Source organism: Megascapheus bottae, chromosome 25, assembly GCF_031878675.1.
Source record: "Megascapheus bottae isolate mThoBot1 chromosome 25, mThoBot2.hap1, whole genome shotgun sequence".
NCBI lineage: Eukaryota > Metazoa > Chordata > Mammalia > Rodentia > Geomyidae > Megascapheus > Megascapheus bottae.
Window position 1 is genome coordinate 10,112,903 of NC_143533.1, and position 19,850 is coordinate 10,132,752.

The window sequence follows — 19,850 nt, forward strand, 5'->3', positions numbered from 1 at the left end:
TGATGTGGCTCAAGTGGTAGAGCTCTAGCCTTGAGGAAAGCTCAAGACACAGTGCTCAAGCCCTGAGTTCAAGCCCCAGGACTGCACCCCCCCAAAAAAAACCCTAAAATTAAAAAATGTTCCACCAATAATAAACTTTGCTCCCAAAGTATCTATAGTATATAGCTCTTTTTAAATTAAGGTCTAATACTTTAGAGCATTTTCCTAACATGTTACTTCTCAATTATCACAGGAAAACATTCCTCACAGAAGTCTGTTTCCTAGAAATTTCAACTTGACCCTCAAAAACTTTGATCAAAATACTAACATCTCAGCTGGGCCCTGGTGGCTCACATCTGTAATCCTAGCTACTCACAGGAATGAGATCTGAGGATCAAGGTTCAAAGCCAGCCCAGGCAATACAAAGCCAAGAGACTCTTATCTCTAATTAATCACTAGAAAATGGGAAGTGGGGCTGTGGCTCAAGGGTAGGGTGGTAGTCTCGAGCTGAAGAGCTTAGGGACAGTATCCAGGTCCAGGGGTAGGATGGTAGCCTTGACCTGAAGAGCTCAGGAACAGCGCCCAGGCCAGAGTTCAAGCCCAGGACCCCAACCCCGCCCCCAAAAAAGTCAGCCTGGACAGGGAATTCACTGCAATTCTTTTTTTTTTTTAATTTATATTTTTTATTGTAATTAGTAAAAGGGTTACATGATATTTGCCAGATAGAAGGTGCATTAATTCACATACATTGATACCCTTTCACATGTCTTGGTACCCATTTCCCTCCCCCCCTCACTGCAATTCTTATTTCCAACTAACTAGCAGAAAACTGGAAGTGAGACCTTGGCTCAAAGTGATTGAGTGCTAGCCTTGACCAAAAAGAGCTCAGGGACAGCACGCAGGCCAAGGGTTCAAGCCCCATGAAAAAACGGATGAAAAAGCAGAAAGTGCCACTGTTCCTCAGCGTGGTAGAGTGGACAATCTTGAGGAAAAAAAAAAAAGCTGGGGGGAGGGAGGGGGGGAGAGGGGGAAAGGGGAGCGAGAGGAAGAGGGGAAAGAGGGAAGGAGACAGAGGAAGAGGGGGAGGGGGAAGGAGGGAGGGGGAGGGAGAGGGCAGAGATTTTAAAAGTTCACTATAACACCACCACAGTTGCTACCTGAGGTCCTAGTACTGAGGCAAGCATCAAAACAGTCCCTAAAATTACATTTTTAGAGCTGGTCAAGATAAACAAGGCAAACAGATTTGTACAAGCAGGCTATTTTCAACCTAGTTAAAACAAAGAAAAAACAGAAAAGGACAGAAAATCTAGCCAAGAATGGAAAACAGTTGGGCACAGTGAGGGGCGCAATGGCTCACAGGGGCTTATGCCTGTAATCTTAGCTACTCAGGAGGCTGAGATCTGAGGATCAAGGTTCAAAGCCAGCCCAGGCATAAAAGGACCTGAGACTCTTATCTCCAATTAACCTCTAGAAAAATGGGAAGTGGGGTTTGGCTAGAGGGTAGGATGGTAGCCTTGAGCTGAAGACCTCAGGAACAGTGCCAAGGCTTAGTTTAAGCCCCATGACCCACCAAAAAAAAAAAAAAAAAAGGAAAGGAGAGGGGAGGAGAAGAGGAAGGGGAGGGGATAGGGGAGGAGGAGGGGGAAGGGAAAGGGGAGGGGGAAGGGGAAGAGGAAAGGGAAGGGGAAGGGGAAGGGAAAGAGAAAAAAGAAAATGAGAAGTAGGGCTTTGCTCAAGGGTAAGGGGGGTAAGCCTTGAGCTAAAGAGCTCAGGGACAGAGCCTAGGCCCAGAGGTAGGGCTGTAGCCTTAAGCTGGAGAGCTCAGGGATAGAGCCCAGGCTGAGTTCAAGCCCCACAACCCACAAAAAAAAAAAAAAAAAAGAATGGAAAACAACGATAGTGTCAGTGGCTTATAGCTGTACTCTCAGCTATTCCGGAGGCTATTGAGGTTTGAGGAGGGAGGTTCAAAGCCAGCCCAGGCAGAAAAGTTGGAGAAATTCTATTTCTAATTAACTAGGAAAAAAGAAAAAGGGGGGAGAAAGGGAAAAGGAAAAGATGAACGAACATAGACCAGAGTTATGGTTCAATTGGTAGCACTAGCTATGAGTGAAAAAACTGAGCAAGAGCTTGGAAAAAAAAAAAAGAACAGAGAGGGCTGGAAACATAGCCTAATGGTAGAGTGCTTGCCTAGCATGCATGAAGCCCAGGAATTGATTCCTTGGTACCATATATACAGAAAAAGCTGTAAGTGGTGCTATGACTCAAGTGGTAGAACACAACTAGCTTTGAGGAAAAAGTGTACAAGGACAGTGTCCAGGCCTTGGGTTCAAGCCCCAGGACTGGCAAAAAAAAAAAAAAAAAAAAAAAAAAAAGTGGAAAATAGCTCACTGTTCAGATTTTTTCCATTCCAAGGCAGAATATGGTCTCCTGATCAAATAGTCTTTCTGTCGGTGGTCCTGGGTGTTAAACTCAAGGCCAGGGCATAGTCCCCAAGCTTTTTAAAACTTGGTCAAGGCTAGTGCTCTAGCACTTTGAGCCGCAGCACCACTTCAGGTTGTCTGGTGGTTAACTGAAGATAAGTCTCTCTTTTTTCCCCCCCCTTACATCTCAGCCTCAGGAGGACCTGGGGTTACCAGCTTAAGCCATCCGTAGGCAGCTTTTGATTTTATCTTTTTTAAAAATGTCATTTTTATCTTTAAAATTCTCCCCTCACAGGGCCTTAAAAAGAGTAAATTAGCTACCACTTACTAACTGTAAAGCAACCAGTTAACACCAACATGTAGTACAATTACAAACTTCACTTTTCAATGTCCTTCACATTTTTATTTTCACAGTTTTCAACTTCTAACATTGCCTTCCTATACTCATTTAGATTTTATACATCTGTAAAAAGCACACAGTGTTCCTTCAGATGGGGAAATCTGTTTTAAGCTCTGCAATCTAAAGACTGTAATTAACTTTCACAGGCAATACAATTGGTAGATCTTAGAATATGATTAGTTGGCATAAACAAGGTTCCTTGCCTAAAAGCAGATTTCAAAGAACCTCTGACCTACCAGCAGCAAAAGTAAAATCCTTGCCTACTGAACTTTCTCCCTCATCTAACCCAACAAGAAACCACTTCCAAGAAGAATCTCCTCTACTAGCAACAATATGAAAAAAATGAGAGACTCAACTGAAAGGAATTTCTATCAAAATGTATTCTGCATTTCCAGTGACTTCCACAGTTCCTTGTAAATAAGCTAATAAATGACTTGTGAAAAATAAGTAAACATAAATATCAAAAGTGAAGTCAAGTATATCCATAGCTATATTGAGTATAGTAGTTTACTATGTCCAAGCATAGTGAATTTCAGCCTACAAAAAAAAGTAAATTCACTGGGAGTGTGCGGCTTAGTGGTAGAGCCCTTGCATAGCATGTATGAAGAATTCCTCAGTACCACGTAATCAGAAAAGGCTGGAAGCGGCTCTGTGGCTCAAGTGGAAGAGTGCTAGCCTTGAGCACAGAAAGATTCAGGGACAGAGCCCAGGTCCTGAGTTCATGCCCCAGGATTAAAAAAAAAAAATTAGATGAGTGTAATCATTGACATTCAAAGCAGTTTTCTTCCCAGTTATACTTCCAATTCTTGGTACCAATTTGCCAGCATGTTAATAAATTGCATCAAGGAAGTCAAATACCAAATTTTAAAATGAATAATTTTTCCCTTTCTCAAGACTTCAACTTAAGAGTCTGCTAAATGAGAAAGAACTATCTCAATATGTAATAATTAAGAGCTATACAAAATGGAATCAAAAACAAATAAAATTATACAAAAATCTTGGAAAACTTTGATCATGTTGGAAGACTGGGATTGGTCAGACATTACTGTAATTAAATGTGTGTATTAAAATGTAAGGATTTTGCATAAGATCATATACAAATATTCTCCTTTTTAAATTCCTTAAGCTGAGCACTGGTGGCTCACACCTGTAATCCTTCCTGCTCAGGAGTCTGAGATCTTAAGATTGTAGTGGGAAGCCAGCCGGGGCAGGAAAGTCCATGACATTCAAATCTCCAATTAACCATTAAAAAAAAAAAAAAAAAGGGCTGGGAGTTTGGCCTAGTGGTTAAAGTGCTTGCCTAGCATGCATGAAGACCCCGGTTCGATTCCTTGGTACCACATACATAGAAAAAAAAGCCAGAAATGGTGCTGAGGCTCAAGTGGTAGAGCTCTAGCCTTAAGAAAGTCCAAGGACAGTGCTCAGGCCCTGAGCTCAAGCCCAGGACTGGCAAAAAAAAAAAAAAAAAAAAAAAGCTGGAAGTGGAGCTGCAGCAAGTGAGAGAGCATTAGCTTTATGCAAAAAAGCCCAGGGGCAGTGCTCAGGCCTTGAGTTCCAAGCTCCAGGTACCCTAAGCACAGGCATGCATGGGCATGAGTATATTCCCTTACTCTCTCCCTCCCCCTCCTCCTATCCCCTTCCTTAAACTACCGGTAACCATGACTAATTATATCCAGGTGAGGTCTACTACTGAAGGGGGGCAGCTATCATTCACATCAAATGAGGTTTTCTCCTAACATTTAACTTTTTTTTTTTTTGGCCAGTCCCGGGCTTGAGCTCAGGGCCTGAGCACTGTCCTTGGACTTTCTCAAGGCTAGAGCTCTACCACTTGAACCTCAGCACCAGTTCCAGCTTTTTCTATGCATGTGATACCAAGGACTCTAACCTGGGCCTTCATGCATGCTAAGCAAGCACTCTACCACTAGGCCAGATTCCCAGCCCTATCCTTAACTTTTTGAAGCATCTTGACCAATATCACAGAAATTTCTGTTAGCTAACTGTGATAGACAGTGCTTAATATGAAAGAAATTAAAATGTCTTCATCTGTTGTAAAAAAAAATGGTAAATTTTAATATATGGAATTTAAAATGTATTTCATGTCAAGAATCTCCAAACAAATTATCTCAAGCATATTTTCCAAACACCTTTAGTCCTTTAAATTTTATCACGCATTAAGTTAGTGAATGACGAAAGAAAGACCTAACTTTGAAAGAGATGCAAGCTAAACTTCATGTAGTTTTGTGCTCACGCCTTTGGGCTGTCTTTAATACCCTGGGTATCTTAAGCAACTCTTAGCCTTTGTCTCAGTTTCATAATGTATAAAACAGGAAAAACTACAAGGATGGGTAGTTAATTAAATTAGTCAGGATTAAATGCTAGCTAGTTGCTTTGAAGTTACTTTATGTTGTTCTCCGTTCTCCTCCTACTCAGTAAAATAAATAGATGAGAAAACATCTGGAATTACTGCAGAAAATAGCATCTACAGACTCTCACCCATGAAAAGATAGTCTTTATTTACAAGTTTCTAAGCCAAAGTTCACTCACAAATCCCTAAAAATGTCAAGGCATCACTACACTGCACAATTTTTTAGGGGAATTCCCTTTCAGCCTCAAAGATATCTACCCAGCCCTACATTCCAAAACAGACTACTACACCGAAATCTCAGAGCATCATGAGAGGTCTTGCCACAAGACAAGTAGAGGTAAGATGAACAAGCTGCTACTGTTGTTCATGCTGTTCTCAGCATGCTACACTGTCAGTCAAGGTAAGCTTCATCACAGGTGCACCCTCCAAAAAGTACCGGTCCCCACTGAGAATCCATCAAAGCACTTCCTTATAAGCCATCTGTCCAGGAAAATCTGCTAAACACCTAAAACGCAGTTGCTTTCCTATCTGAGAGGACCTGAATAAACATTAAACACTAAAGCAGACTGCTCAGTACACAGGTTCTACTTCAAACACAGAAACCACCTAACAGATCCATTCCCATGGCCAGGCTGAACACAAACCTATGTACATAGGTTTTTTTTTTTTTTCATAGAAGGAAAAAAATTCATTTAAAACAAAAGGTTCAAAGAAGAGGAAATGATCAAAAAGAAAAAAAAAACAGATAAAGGAGAAACCAGCGTATAAATTATTCCTGATGGAAGTCGGACTCAATTAAATTTTAAAACCAGAATTTAAATTACTCACTGAGCTACAAACACTATGAAAGCTTATTTCTAAATCTATTCTGAAGGACCCCACACCAATCTTTTCTTTTCCAAGAGAGAAGGAAATTGCATAAATTTCAATAAGGAAAAAGCAGGATGGCATAAAGCCTAAGGCTAATGGTATAAAAGCAAACAATGAGAAGGAATGATTTTGAGGATAAATGAATAACTGAAAAATGAAAGAACTGTAATTCCTACCTCACCCTCATCCTTTCTTCTGCTTAGCCCATGAGAAGCATTCTTACTATACCAATACACTATTTGGGAAATAACCACTGATCACCAGAACAGAATGGTAGGTACTCTTAGGCACTGGCCTGAAGGAAGCCTCTACAACACACACACACAGAACACATTTTAAGGTACAGGTCTCTCACATCTACCGCTAATTATTCCAATCATGGGAACAGGCTGAGCCTGCTTAAAGGTTGGGGAGAAGGGAAAAAACCACCCACAACACTAAAAGGACAACTCCACTTAAGCTTTACAACTATAAAAGCTTAAATTCTTTTAAAAAGTACATAAAATTCAAATACCAGTCTTCAAAATTTATGTAAAATAGCACGTGTCCACTGATTTTTATTTATTTATTTTTGCCAGTCCTGGGCTTGAGCTCAGGCCTGAGCATTGTCCTTGAACTTTCTCAAGTCTAAATCTCTACCACTTGAGCCTCAGCATCACTTCTGGCTTTTCTGTATGTATGTGGTACCAATGAATCTAACCCGGGTCTTCGTGCATGCTAGGCAAGCACTATACCACCAGGCCAAACTCCCAGCCCCCTGATTGTTTTTAACTATTCTATCCTCACTTACAGCAAACATGTCTATCCAATGTCAAAAGAATACAAATTGACTGTGGTAACAAGAATTTAAATGGTCATTTGCTCACAATCCAGCTCAGATTTACTGGCTAAAATATAGAGACTGAGGCCTGGTGGTGTGCTTGGGGAATGGTTTGTCACTTAATTTGCATTTATTTTCTACATGAAGTCAGTGGCACATTCTAGCCACAATCTAACAAAGTTCATTTATTAAGCACATTTTACTGAATGTCTCATTACACGATGGGCACTTAATAGATCACAGAATGTCATTTTAAAGCTGTAAACACATTGGACCTAATTAACAAAATGATCTTATTTAAAAAAACAAATCCACTGGACTAGTCTTCTCTAAATATAAGTGGTAAGAGAAATGCAATACTAAATAGTCCACACACCCATTAAGATAATTTCTTACCTTTATTACGAACAGATTAGTACATTACAAATTTATAGTCAAAATCTCATCCTACTGAATATATAAAAGAAAAAAGTTTACCGCAAATGACTACCGCTATACAAATGTAAACCATTTATCTGATCTGAACTCACTTTTCACTAATGGAGTAATACAAGAGAGCCAAGGATGTATTGAGACCTGAAAGTGTCCTCAACTCTGAACAATTAATCAGAGAAAAAATTCTCATGCATTTGCTATTTAAAATGGGCCCAGTTAAACTAGCTACTTAACCTAAACCCTTGAAGTCCAAGACATTTACTCTTTGGTTTTCCTTAGTTATTAAGACAGTTTCATTCAAGGTATTTTTTTAAAGCAATTCTTGTCCTATTGGGTTTTTTTTTTTTTTTTTTTGCCAGTCCTGGGCTTGAGCTCAGGGCCTGAGCACTGTCCTTGGGTTTTCTCAAGGCTGGAGCTCTACCACTTGAGCCTCAGCACCACTTCCAGCTTTTTTCTATGTATGTGGTACCAAGGAATCGAACCCGGGTGTTCATGCACGCTAGGCAAGCACTAGGCCAAACTCCAGGCCCCTATTGGGTTTTTTCTTTTAATGTTGTTTCCCAGTGCCTCCCTTCTTTTGCTACTGTTTCAATTCTTTCATCCACAAAAATAAGGAATGTCCAAACTTCTTGCTTCTGAAAATAACATCTAGTATGTGCATATAACAAAAAAGCTTGAGAGAATGCCCCAGTTTTTATTTAAAACGCTTATATTTAAACTACAATGCCGTTAGCAATGATTAGACAAAAATCAGTTTTTACCTTATTAGGAGATTGCTATTTTCAACATTTACCTTAAACCACAATGTGAATTTATCTTCTAGCCAGTTTAGCTTCCTGTTCCTCCCCCAACTAGGTTAAACAGTAACTTTTTCAAGATTATGAGTGTTTTTTTTTCTTTTGGTTTGTTTTATTTTACTAAACCCATTTCCAAAACCTCAAGTCTCTACAAAGGCATAATAAATGTAAGGCTGGTAACATTTTTTTCTAACTTTAAGGTTATTTTGATAAAAGTTGGTATTCTCAAAGTGTGATCTTAGAACTCCTGAGAGTTCAGGGGTCCTTTCGGGGTATCCAGAAGGTCAAAACTATTTTCATGAATGATATTAAAATATTATTTTAAGAGCCAGGTGTCAGATCTGTGATGAGACCAGAGGATGCTCCGGTTCAAGACATCTCCAGACTCAATGCCGAAGCAAGATAAGAGAATCCAGCTTGAGATGAACAATATTTGTGAAATAATACCAAGTAATGCCACTCTTCCCACTAAATTTTGGTTTTGAAAAAATTTTACATGATCTCCATTGTCTATATCATTAGCAAGCACTGGATATATTTCTTGTAAGTAAACTGATACTTATCTTTAAATTTCCTCAGTTTTAATTTCTAATATAGCAATATTGGTAGATGTAAGCCACACAATGGATATAAATCACAAATGCCATTGGTTCTCAGAAATGTTAAAACTTGTAAAGGAGTTCTGAGACCAAAGTCTGATTATCCAATTACATAACCAAATACACAGTGCCTTCTGTAGATAAAGTCTACAGTATAATTACTTCTTTACCCCCACCCTACTTAATCTTGTTGAGTTCTATATCTACTTGTAAAACATAATTCAGCATAAAGCTAGTCTGTTCTGGGCTCCATTTAATGGGCTTTAGATATTTAATTATTGAGAGTTCTTTCACAAAGATGTTCTGACCTGTAATACACACCTGTTACTAGGACAGCATATAGCCATTTCTCAACTGTCAGAAAATTACCTTGTTTATACCAGTAGTGTCTGTCTGTCTGTCTGTCTCTCTCTCTCTCTACTTTCTCTCTCACCCTCCCTCCTCTCTCCCCCACCTCACTCCTATTCCCAGATACAGAGTGAAACTGACACTTCAAGAAAACAGTCCTTGTCCAAGGAAGTTCTGCTCTAGCTGAGTCTCTGATTTGGCCTTCGGCAACATACTTGGTGGTCTCACAGGGAAATAAATGCAAGCTCTCAAAGAAAATAAAGGGCCTTACTGTCACTGTACTGAGGCCAAAACAAGGATTCTCTACCTCTCTTAATAAGAAAGTAACCCAGCTCTGGGGCTTGGAATGTGGCTCAGCCATTCAGTGCTTGCCTAGCATGCATGAAATCCCAGGTTCCATTCCTCAGTACCACATCACCAGAAAAAGCCAGAAGAGGCACTGTAGCTCAAGTGATAGAGTGCTGGCCTTCAGCAAAATCAGCTCAGGAACAGTGCCCAGGCCCTCAGTTCAAGCCCTAGGACTGGCCCTCCCCCTAAAAAACAAAAAAAAAAGTAACCTACCTCATTATCAGCCACAATATTATTGAGTGCTACATTCATAGTGTCTATCAAAATACACATTTGAAAGTGCCTGAGGGGGCCAGAATACATGACTCCAGGATGATGAGCTAGTGAAGGGCTCACAGGTTTACTCATCACTTAATCACTGAAGCAACAGGCAGGCAAGAACAAGATCAAGCTAACACAATATAAACACCAGATATACTCAGCACAGGTTAAAATGGGAGGCCCAGAAGAAATAGGTTCAACTCAGAGTGTGGACTGAAGAAACCACACAAATTCAGTAAAGTAGCTAGCTGCTGGTTATAAAATTCAAGCAACTGTCAGAGGCCAACTTTATTTCAAGAAGTTCTTGGACGAAAATCACCCCCACCTTTAGGGCTAAACATTTCTAGCTTACTCTTATCAGCACCAACTTTTGGGTTGCGTTCCATTTTTTTACTTAAGACCTGCATGATTTTTTGATCTCTATTCCATCAACAAGTGAAAGTCCTGAGACAAGATTAACACACAAGATACCTGCCTGCCATTGCATAATTATTATCTTCTTTGAGTCATGTGCCCAGTGAAGCCATTTTTAAGCCTGATGTAAAAATCAAGAAAACCAGAAGCAGGCTGAGTGTTGTTAACCAGTATGCCTGTAGCTTACTACAGATGAGCAACAGTAACTTGACCATGCCTAGCTTTTGCTTGTGTGCATTTTGGTCATGCCTATACACACACACACACACACACACACACACTTTCTTGGGAGAAATAATGTTACAATCGCAGCATACAGATATAGCAAACAACCAATTTATGAAGCCACGTGATTCACCTTATTTTTGTTTATGCTCGACGTCCACTGTTAAACATATATTTATACATAGGTAAGAGTTCATGTACACCAGCTTCTCCCATCTTCACAGAAAGAACTGGCCAGGCACGGTGGCTGCCTCAAAAACAAGCCCACATAATTTCAATACCAGCCGGTGAAACTAATTAACTGGTTAATGTTTAAAGGCTTGGGGGGGGCGGGAGAGGGCAGAGAAGAAACTGAGATGACTTTACAAAGGCAAGCAAAATATTCCACGTCTGAGAGCTCCAGGAAACGCCAATTATATTCCTTGTCCTGGAGTAGATCTTTCTTTGTGGCAATGTTTTTCTCCGATTAGCATTTTTTTTTCTTTTAAGAAATAACCCGTCGAAAGTGTTCCTGCATTCCGAAAAAAGTACCTTCCCCTTCGCAGCTCGACCCACCATGGGAAACGTCACCGGCTCCATCAATAGCATCTCGGCTTTTCTCTATTTTAAAAACTGACTTAAGACTTCTGAAGTGCACAATTCAAGTCTGACGGACGGACACACACACACGCACACCCGGCTACCAGTGCTCAGTTTAAATTTTAATAAACAAAGGCTGGAGCGGCGACACCAGGGCCCTACCAGGAAGTAACCGGAGCGGGGCGGCCGGTGCGATCCCCAGTCGCCCGGGCAGACAATGAGAGGGACCCTCGGGCTTCCAGGGGGGGTGGGCAGGAGCTGAAACGCCTAAGTTCCTCCCACACCTTACATCAACCTCAGAACTGCGTTTGCAACACAGCAGCTGGGAAACCCTCGTGAAATCTCATCCGCCCCAAAAGCCGGTCCTGAAATAAAGCTCGGAGAAGACCAAGCTGGAGCCGCCGCTCCCCCAAAGCGGCTGTGACCTCGACCCCCGCCCGGGCTTGGGGCCCCCAACGCAGCCCGCTTTTCAACTTCACCCGCGCCCCCCCCCGGGGCGGCCCCGGATTCCGAGGGCCTCTCGGGGCTCCGAGGGGAAGAAGGGAGGGAGCCGCAGCCTGGCCGAGGCCCCCGCCGCCCCGGGGACCGCGCGCGCCCCGCAGCCCAGACAAAGCTGCGTCCGCTCAGCGGCGCTCGCTCCGGCCCGGCCGGCGGAGGCTCGAGCGCCCAGCCGGGCCCCGCCGCACGTGCGGCCGCCCCGGGGGGGCGAGCACGGCCCGGGCGCCGCAGGGCGGGGCGAGGGGCGCGGGCCTCGGGTCCCGGCCCCCCGCCGCCGCGTTCGCGGCCCCCGCCGGCCCCCGCCCCTAGCGGGCCTCTCCGCCGGCCCGGCCGTCGGGCCGCGGGAAACAAAGGAGCCGCATCCGCTCCCGCCCGCGCCCGCCTCGCCGCGTCTTCTCCCCCCCCCCCCTCGCTTTCCTCTCCAAGCGCGCCGGACCCCGGCTCGCCCTCGCCGCTCCCCGCGTCCGCGCTCGGCCCGCCCGCCCACGGTCCGCCCGCCCGCGACCCTTCGACGGCAGGCCTGGCAGAGCCGGGGCCTCGGGTGCGCGGCCGGCCGGCTCCGCGGACCGCACTCACCGCTGCAGCACCAGGACGACGGGGAGCCGTTGGGGAACTTGGCAGAGTCCGGAGCGATGCAGACGCTGGAGCTGAGGTGCGGACACTCCATGGCCACGAGGACCGCGGCAGGGAGGACCGAAGCTCCCGGGCGGAAAGGTTCCGGAGGCTCCGTCTGGGGTCGCTTCTCTCCGGGCTCTCGGCAGACGGCGGCTAAGTCCCGAGCCCTTGCGTCAAAGAAAGCAAGGGCTTCCGGGCACCAGGTTTTCCCGCCGGCCGTGTCCCGGCGCCCCGCTCCGGCGAGCGTGTAATCCGGAACCGGGTTTTGCGTCCGTCTCTAGCCTGGAGGCTTCCGCCTTCCCGCGCCGGCCCCGCCCCGCGCAGGCCCCGCCCCGCGCAGGCCCCGCCCCGCGCACTCCGGCGGGCGGCGTCCCGGCGCGCCCCGGCCTCGGATCCCCGCGCCGGCGCCGGCGCCGCTGTCGAGTCACTTTGCTAACTCCGCTGCGCCCCGCGGCGGCGGCTCCTCCTGACCCAGGCCGGGGTGGGTGGCCAGCCGGGGCACGCCTGTCGAGGAGACGGGCCCTGTGCGGTGTGTGGAGTTTTATTTGCCCGGGGAGGCTTCGTGGTAGGAAATCTGCCCGCCCCGCCCTCCTGCCAAGTGTGTGTGGAGGGGGAAGGAAAATAAACGTCCTGGACGTAGTTGGCTGGGCGGCCCCGCTCCGCACGCACGGGGTGAGACCCGGCAGCCGGGGACCGCGGTGCGCCCGCTCGCAGCGGCAGGTGCGATCCGGAGCCGGGGCTGGGTTTTGAACTCGTGGCCGGGCCCGCGGCGGCACCCACGGCCGCGGGTTGTAAACCCTGTCACTGCCCCGCCTCACCTCTGCACCTCAGAATCCCTCATTTAATCCTCGCCGCGCACTGCCCACCGCCGTCACCGCGCCCTGTGTATTTCGGATAAGAGAAACCCGCGGCTGCGATCTGCGGACCCCGGGCCCCGGTTGTGTTTTTTGGAAAGGGGTGAGGGGAGAGGGCAGGCCTCCAGGGGCCTCGGGCCCCACCTACACTCCAGAGGGCCGGTGACCTCACTGGGTCAGTGCCTGGAGGATGGCCAAGGCTACTGGGACAAACATCGCCTCCAAATTGGGGCTCCTTGAAAAAAAAAAAATCAGGAAAAGCAGTCATGGGCAGAAAGCCAGCAAAGGGGGTGGGGGAGAGGAGATACTGATGTTGCAATCCCTTACGTAGGACCGGAGGAGTCAGGAAATGATTAACTTGGCTGGGCTGTGTAAAGGTTAGAGCCCGGCTTGCATCTCCCCAGCCCCTCCCCTGTGCAGTCCAGGGCCTATATAGGCGCTTCTCTCTTCTTCGAGGACCCCCCCCCCCCGCCATCTTTAGTGGTGTCACCTACACAGGGGATCTCTGCCTAGAGAGCTTTGCATTCCTCAGTCCAAACTCCCCTATGGCTTGACTGTTGTTACCCCAAGGATTGGACCTGTTTTACTGCGGTAGGCACTTTAATCCTGCCACCCACTTACTGGCCTGAGCAAGTGTTTCTAGTTCTTCCAAACTTTTATCTTCACCTGAAAACTAGAAAAGTACTACTTCTCTAACAGAAGACGTGAAAATTTCCATCATGTAGTTGGCACCTTTTTGATTAGTGTGTGTGAGCCAATTCTGAGGCTTGAACTCAGGGCCTGGGCACTGCCCCCTTTACATTCCAGGTTAGCCATCTACCACCTAAGCCACACCTTCACCTTACTGATTGTTGCTGGTTAATTAGTTGGAGAGTCTCACAGACTTTCCTGACTAGCTAACACCTTCATTTCTCAACCTCCAGAGTAGAAGGGATTACAGATAGGAGCCCAGCTTCTGTTTTTCATTTAAGTAACACCAGGTGAGGGCTGCTATCCAGGGAAGAGCAAGAAGGATTAACTGCACAATCTGACCTTTGTTCAAGTTGTTCCACCCTTCTTCTCCTGTAACCTTTAAAGTCTCTCATAACCAGCCTTCTCTTGCCTCTGGACACCTCCCCATTTAGTATCCAGTCCCTTCTTTAGCCAAGGAGCATGCGTACTCCATACCAAGTCACTTTTTTCCCACCCTCTTCTGTACAGTTTGCTAATCTCCTAAACTTCCATTTAAACATCACTTCCTCCTTCCTGCCTTTCTTGACCCTGCTCCACCTCACCCTCCTCTCACCTCCTAGTAAAGGGATGTGTCACGCCCTAGACTTCCCCCAAACTGCCTTTTAAATCTGCAAAAAAAAAAAAAAAAAAACCACACACACACACTTTTCGTGAATGTAATTATTTGTTTAAAGTTTGTCTTCCCCTTGGAGGTCTGTTAGGGGTAGCAAACAAGTCTGCTTAGTTTCCTAGGGTGTCCAGTAAATAAGCATTCAGTGGGTGAGCAAGGGATCCAGGAGTGAGTTAGCACTGAAGAAAGGCTTAGAGAAGTGGCCCAGTCTATACCAGGTATTTGACCCCTTGAAAATAATCTCTAAATTTTCTTTCAATTCAAAATTCATGATTTTAAAAATATTAGAATGTAACTTGTAAGGTGTAAGCCACTTAAAAAATTTTCATTAGTGGGGCAAGGAGTTTGGCCTACTGGTAGAGTGCTAGCATGCACAAAGACCCAGGTTCAGTTCTGTACCACATATACAGAAAAAGCCAGAAGTGGTGATGTGGCTCAAGTAGTAGAGCTCTAGCCTTGAGAAAGTCCAAGGACAGTGCTCAGGCCCTGAGTTCAAGCCCCAGGACTGGCAAAATATAATGTGTGTGTGTGTATCTTCTTTCCTCCAGCTTAATAAAAATAATGCTTAATTTCATAATAAAAGAGACTTAGTATAAGTGGCTCCTGATGACAGAAACCCCTGACTCATCAGTCAAACCTAAGAAGCTGAGCAAAACCAGACCCTCCTGAGCTTTCCACACTGCCCCAACACAACTAGTTTTCACAGGAGGAGAGCATAAGAGCCAGGAAAAACAAAAAACAAGTAGATGTGTCAAAAGTGGGTAGAGAATGGGGCAGACTGGGAATCTGCCTTTTTAGTGGCCAGCTTATGCAGCTACATTTTATACAAGGATCCCTTTTTGTTTTGTTTTGGGCTAGTGTTGCTTTAGTCCCAAGAAGCCCGAGCTGACCAAACCAGCCTGCCCTGGTTGATGATGCACGTGGCCCCGGCTCCTGGGCCCGGCCAAACCTCTGAGGTCCCTCACACAGCACCTAGGAAATCCTTGCAGCATGCAACCCTGGGGTGGGTTGGTTTCTTTTAAGTGAATTTATTTTTTCCCACTAGGGAGAAATGCTGTTTTAATAATGGCAGCGATCAAAAATGTTTTTTCTAGAGCATGTGGTGGGAAGGGGAAGCCATGAAAGGTCTCAAGCCTGCTACCACTATTCTAAACCTTAGACTTGAGACTTTTCATGGAAATCTGTAGTCCTCAAGCAAGAATTACAACCTTACCATCCCTACTCAGGTAAGGCTAGCTGGAAATACCCAACAAGCTAGTTTAATTATTTACCAGATACTTTTTTTTTCCTCACTAGGAACAAAGACTCCTTGCAAGGGGGGTGGGGAGACACAACAGCAACTAAAAGGAGAAATATTGTCAGAAGAAGCATTGTACCCCTTAGGTGTAAGCTCTCTTTGTGTAACTACTTAATAATAACAAAGTTTCAAGAAAAGGTCTGCAGCTTCAATGTGGAACTGGGGAGCTGCCTCTCAGGTACTGCCACCAGGCTTATTTTCCTGCCAGTATTTATTTGGTAATCCTTTGCTTGTTTATTGCCCATTTCCTGGGTGAGAACATGGCCTTGTCAGTCCTGTACCTTTGCCCGATTCCAAGCTCTTGGAATACAGCTTGGTATATTGCCAGGCCTCTGTAACTATTCCATGAATGGATAATCTCACCAAAGGTTCTGGGTTCAGTCCCCAGCACCAGAAAAAGGAAAAGAGAGTGGGGGCAGGCAGAGACTCCAGCAAGCCCTCCATTTTTCCACTTCTCTCCCGGCTCAAAATGCTCCCACCTGGTAGAATAAAAATTCAAACATGGATGTTTAAGACACCTGTCCCCATCCTTTAACTTCAGTTTCTTGGTTTGTTTTGTGTGTGTCTGTGTGTGCTCGTGCTCGCATATGCTGCAGTACTAGGACTTGAACTCAGGCCCCTCGCATTCTTCCTTGGCTTTTTCCCTCAGGGCAGGGCTCTGCTTCCAGCCTTTAATTGGAGATAAAAGTCTCAGAGACTTTTCTGCCTGGGCTGGCTTTGAACCCGATCCTCATATCTTAGCCTGCTGTGGAGCTAGGATTACAGGTGTAAACCACCATACCAGACTTATTTCTTCTTTAATCCTATTACCATCTCCATTTTACTGATGAAAAAACTAAACATGGCTGGGTGCCATGGCTCACGCCTGTAATCCTACCTACTCAAGAGGCTGAGATCTGAGGCTCTCGGTTCGAAGCCAGCCTGGGTACTACCAGGCACTAAAGTCTGTGAGACTCATCTCCAGCTAACCAGTAGAAAGCCAGAAATGGAGCTGTGGCTATAGAGGATAGGGTAGTCTTCTTTATTCTTTCTTTCTTTTTTCTTTCTTTCCTTCTTTCTTTCTTTCTTTCTTTCTGTCTTTCTTTCTGTCTTTCTTTCTGTCTTTCTGTCTTTCTTTTGCCAGCCCTGGGGCTTGAACTCAGGGCCTGAGCACTATCCTTGTGCTTTCCTCAAGGCTAGAGCTCTCTCACTTGAGCCACAGCACCACTCCCGGCATTTTCTATGTATGTGGTACCAAGGAATCGAACCCAGGTCTTTGTGCATGCTAGGCAGGCATTCTACCACTAGGCCAAACTCCTGGCCTAGAGTGGTAATCTTGTGCTCAAGAGCTGAGGGACAATGCCCACGCCTGGGGGTAGGGCAGTAGCCTTGTGCTGGAGGTCTCAGGGCTCAGAGTTCAAGCCCCAGGACCAACAAAAAGAAAAGAACTAAATATAAAGGAGATTAAGTTCACCCCTCCAATCTGTGGTCATCTAAATGATTATGCAATGTTTTATGGGGAAGTTTTAGTTATTAAGGATGAGGAGTTGCAGAACAGCAAGACTTGTGGGTAATCAGAGAATCAGCTTGTCAGAACCATTGGCATAATTGCTGCATCATCCACATCTTAATTTGCATTGCTTTCGACTATTTTTATTTTTATTTTTTTGAACTAGTACTGGGGCTGGAACTCCAGGCCTGGGTACTCTCCCTGAGCTCTTTTGTTCAAGGCTAACACTCTGCCACTTCAGCCACAGGCCAACTTACAACTATTTATTAATTTATTTATTGTTTTCTTTTTGAGTGGTTAATTGGAGATAAAGAGTCCCAAAGGGAATTTTCTGCCAGGGCTGGCTTTGAACCACGTTCCTCAGAGCTCAGTCTCCTTAGTAGCTAGGATTACAAGCATGGCCACCAGTACCCACTTTTTTTTTCCCCTCCACAGGATCTCACTGCATTGCTCTGGACAGGCATCAAATTTGTGACCCCCAGGCTGGGAATGTGGCTTAGTGGTAGAGTGCTCACCTACCATGCATGAAGCCGTAGGTTTGATTCCTCAGTACCACACAGAAAAGGCAAGTGGTGCTGTTGTTTAAGTGGTAGAGTGCTAGCCTTGAACAAAAAGCTCAAAGACAGTGCCTAGGCTCTGAGTTCAGGCCCCAGGAATGGTAAAAATAAATAATTTAAAAATAAATTTTTTAAAAAAGTGCGACTTTCTGGGAACCTCTGCCTCCTAGGCACAGGGATTCTTGCTTTTCCTTTTATCTCAGAAAGCTTTTTTATGCAGAAGATAAGGTTTCCAAAGAGTAAAGACTCACTTTGCAGATTATGCAAAATAATGAGGCTTTAACACTAAACAACTCTCCAACTGTGAAGAAGTCTCAGTTCTCTGGGCCCTCTTTTCATTTGTAAAAATCAGGGGGTTAGTCTAGGGTAGCTGGCTCTCACACGTAATCAAAGCTACTCCGGAGGGTGGCAAGTCTAAGACTCCAGTAAAACGCCATCCTGCTGCCTGGCTAATACCTGTAATCCTAGCTTCTCAAAAGGCAGGAAAGTCTGTGAGACTCTTATCTCTCAGTTAATCCGAGAAAACTGGAATTGGAGCTGTAGTTCAAGTGGTAGAGTACTAGCCTTGCACAAAAAAACCTCAGGGACAGTGCCCAGCCCCAGAGTTCAAACCTCAGGACCAGAAAAAAAAACCCATAAAAATCCAGGATGGAGGTATTGGCCAAATGGCAGAGCACCAGTCATGGTCAAGTATATATCAGGTACTCTGGGACTGCATACTCCCCAGTCTGTGACAACTGCCCGTCACCCACCAACACTGGCAGAGGCAAGACCATCCTTATATGCCGTAGCAGAGATAGCTAGGCATTCACCCCCAAATCTCTCTTCTGTTTTCTCCAGGGTTTACAAGAAGAAACTCCTCAGCTTCCTCTGTGGTATATGGAATCAGTAGGAATCACGAGGATCAGCCTTGGCTATCATTGTGGCCAGCTGCCCAAGACACAAAACACTTCAGTGTCTAGTTTGATTTATCAACTCACGGAGAAAATGAGGAAATATATTTGGCTAGACCCAGGAGGAAACCTGTGTCTTCTAAGCTCCCAGGTTACCCTTTCTGTGTCCTACACACCTTCACTCATTCACTCGATTAATCTGCAGTCCTAACCAGGAGCCGGGCAAGGAAGAGACACAAGAGTTAGAATTCAGTGCTTCCCTCCCCCACAGACACTTGTGCCCCTGGAGCGTACTGATGTCATACGTTTCCCCCTCCTTAACTGTCTCCAAGTTTCCAAGTGCCATGCAGGAGCTTCACATCTTTTGATGGTGAAAATGACATCACAGATAAAGTCTCTGACTAGTGGACCCTCAGTAACTTCATGCCCTGGTTAGCAAGTAAGGGGCCTGAAGGAGACCAGTAATGCTGGTTCTAGAGCTGGTACAGAGGTTATTAACATTTTATACTTTTAAGGGGAGCTGGACCAGATCAGTTCCTTCAACAAATAACAGATACACTAAGCTTTGTGGTTATAAAAATGATCTAGCTACTCAGGAGGCTGAGATCTGAGGATCTTGCTACAAAAGCTTTTTAGGCAGGAAAGTCAGTGAGCTTCTTATCTCCAGTTAACCAGCAAAAAGCTAGAAGTTGAGCTGTGACTCAAGTGGTAAAGCCCTAATCTTAAAAGTAAAAAAGCTCAGGCCCCCAGTTCAAGCCCCAGTGTTTTGCACCAAAAAATAAATACACGAAAGAGCAGCACTTAAAGGGATGATGGAAGGAGGGAAGATATAATAAAAATAGGCCAACAAACAGGGTATGATAAGAGCTTGGAGGTTAGGTACAGGAAGTTGCTTAGCCACAAATAAGGGACTACCATCTAGGCTGGTGGGTGGGGCTGTGTGTGGGGGAAGTGTCAAGTAAAGCTTCCTGGAGGAAGTGCTGTAAAACCTGAACTCAACACCTCCTGAGTTACCCATGTAAAGGGTTCAAGGTGTGAGAAAAGAAGTATATTAGGGCCTCAGGCAAATGGAATAGTCTCTGCTCCAAGGCCCAAGAAAAGATCTGGAAGTGCCAATTTTGCTGGTGATTCAAGTGCCAGACTGACACATGAAGCTGACAAAACAGATAGAAGAGACAGGGTAGCAATAAACAACAGCATAGAGAAATCTGACTCCAAAACCCTGGCATTTTTTCATAGTTCCCTTTAACAATGGTGCTATAAAATGGTCAGCTGCATTAGTCATCTGAGAAACTAAAATCATAGTACCCACTTAGCCAAAATCAAAAATATGCACACTATCATGACAGGATCCCAGACACCTTGTACCTTTGGAGTTTACAGTTCCTGAGAAGAAATCATATACTCTCAAGAAATAAAACTAAACCAGGTGCGAGTAGCTCATA

At 45.1% G+C, this 19,850-nt stretch overlaps 1 protein-coding gene across 4 annotated transcripts in view; it reads right to left on the reverse strand.

The window, feature by feature from the left end:
- The window catches only part of Usp3 (ubiquitin specific peptidase 3), a 93,135-nt gene that overhangs the window by 71,082 nt on the left and 2,203 nt on the right, over window positions 1-19,850 (reverse strand). Inside the window, exon 1 of one of the 4 annotated variants that reach the window (XM_090358229.1) lies at window positions 11,935-12,248. The exons of 1 other annotated variant lie outside the window; for it this stretch is intronic. In XM_090358229.1, coding sequence (XP_090214355.1) covers window positions 11,935-12,025 — 91 coding nt within the window. In that variant the 5' untranslated portion in view covers window positions 12,026-12,248. Of the gene's footprint in view, window positions 1-11,934; window positions 12,249-19,850 lie in introns of those variants that run through there. 2 more of the 4 variants (XM_090358228.1, XM_090358230.1) reach the window with 2 other exon arrangements.